At 57.7% G+C, this 1,677-nt stretch overlaps 1 protein-coding gene across 1 annotated transcript; it reads left to right on the top strand.

Annotated features, from left to right (window-relative positions):
- Positions 1 to 265: 265 nt before the first annotated feature.
- On the top strand, positions 266 to 1,677 carry LOC102834599 (heat shock transcription factor, X-linked-like). The gene is made up of 2 exons (XM_006869735.1): positions 266 to 730; positions 1,084 to 1,677. Exons 1-2 carry the CDS (start codon positions 266 to 268, stop codon positions 1,675 to 1,677), a joined length of 1,059 nt encoding a protein of 352 aa, XP_006869797.1.

Genomic DNA, 1,677 nt, shown 5'->3' with positions numbered 1-1,677 from the left:
CTCTGCTTTGAGAAAGGAGAGAAAAATGGCTCCCTGCTAAGTGGGCCCTCCCCTGCCCATGGCCTCGGCTGCCCTTCCCAGAGTTCTATTGGCCCTCCTCAGTGAGGTAAGCTGGTTGCCTCACGACAACGAAGACTCTAGAATGCCCTGAACAGTATCTCTTGATCTTCACTGCCCTGACTGGAGGCAGTTGAGACGCGACTCCACTGGACTCGAAAAGTCTATGATTGGGTTTTGGGTACCGATGCTCCCGAAGTGAACCTCCATGGCTACCGAAGGTGCGAGGGAGAAAGACAGAGTCAAACTCGTCTCTGTTGGTGACATGCCAGAAGAAGGCGCCCCACTGAACGCTGTCCCTGATCCAAACGTGGAACTGAGGGAGATTTCGGGTGAGCACCGAGACCACCAGCATGTGAGCCAGGACCCTGGCTTCCCAGACAACGCGGGGCCGTCCTCCCAAGACGCCCGAGTAGAAGAAAGCTTCCTTGTCAGGTTCCCCTTCCCCAGCAAGCTGTGGATGCTGGTGGAGAGCAGCGAGATCAAGTCTGTGTACTGGAACGAATGCGGGGACTTGGTGATCATAGAGGAAGACCTCTTCCAGCAGGAAGTCCTTCTCCGCAGAGGCGCTGAGAGAATTTTTGAGATCGACAGCTTGAAGAGTATCATTCGGCAGTTCAAAGTCCACGGCTTCGTCAAAATCCGCTGCAGTAACACTCAGAAGAAGCTGATGGTAACGTAGAAAGTACTTGGGTCCCCATGGTGTGTTCCTGGGACAGCACGGGTTAGGGACCCTGGGAGGGTACGTTCCAGGGTGGGTCTGTCCTAACAGTAGGTTCCCCTGGATGGTGAGCTCATGACTCAAGGCAACGGAAAACCGGTCTGCCAGACTGGAAAAGTCCTTTCCACCTGAGCCCAGAGAGGCCTGAATTAGAGGTGGGCTGGAGGTGGGAGGGAAGGAGGGTTTTTTTCTTCGGGGGTGCGGCGGTGCAGGCTGGGGTAGGGGAGGTTGGCTGGGTGGGCTTTGCCAGGGGAAGAGTATGACTCTTAGATCCCAGAATGCCTCACAGGTCTCCTATGTTTCAGGTCTACCGCAACCCCAACTTCAAGAGGGGCCACCCGTGGCTGCTGCAAAACATCCGGAGAAGAGGAACTGCCAAGAAAAGCGCTCATGCTGCCTTCGCGACCAGGCTCGAGCCGGACACCATGGCCCCGTCTCCGAAGAGGAAAAAGCAGACCTCTGGGTTCCAGCAGAAGAGCGTCACGAAGGACCCCAATAAGCCTGCGGCTCTCGGGAAGCCCCCCAACCTCCCGGGGCCCAGTAACACCCAGTGCTTTATGCCCTCTAGCTTCGGCTCAGTGACCAATATGACCGGTGCTCCCTTGCCGAGGCCTGCCCCCGTCCAGCCCACCATGGACCCTGGGGAGGGCACTTCTCAAAACACCATGCCCATGTCACTTCCAGCAGGCACCTGGCCTGCAGTGACGGACCCACTGGTCACCAGGCCCAGGGTGTATGCCGATTATACCACTGTCCTGTCCATGTACAACACCTGCTACTCCATCCTGATGATGGCCCTGTCGGTGATGGCCCCCGATGAGGCCCCCAGGGCCCCGCAGTGCTCCGCGGGTCACGACTGTGCCCTCTGCGAGCAATACAAGAGTGACCAGGAGGACTAG

Source organism: Chrysochloris asiatica, unplaced genomic scaffold (genome assembly GCF_000296735.1).
Source record: "Chrysochloris asiatica unplaced genomic scaffold, ChrAsi1.0 scaffold00134, whole genome shotgun sequence".
NCBI lineage: Eukaryota > Metazoa > Chordata > Mammalia > Afrosoricida > Chrysochloridae > Chrysochloris > Chrysochloris asiatica.
The sequence above is the reverse complement of the archived record's forward strand: the minus strand, read 5'-3'. Positions and strand labels throughout refer to the sequence as shown.

Excerpts from the sequence above, each read along its gene's own strand:
- LOC102834599 (XM_006869735.1), top strand. The coding sequence starts at position 266 with ATGGCTACCGAAGGTGCGAGGGAGAAAGACAGAGTCAAACTCGTCTCT. Across the intron at positions 731-1,083 it reads ACACTCAGAAGAAGCTGATG|GTCTACCGCAACCCCAACTT; the intron begins GTAACGTAGAAA and ends CCTATGTTTCAG.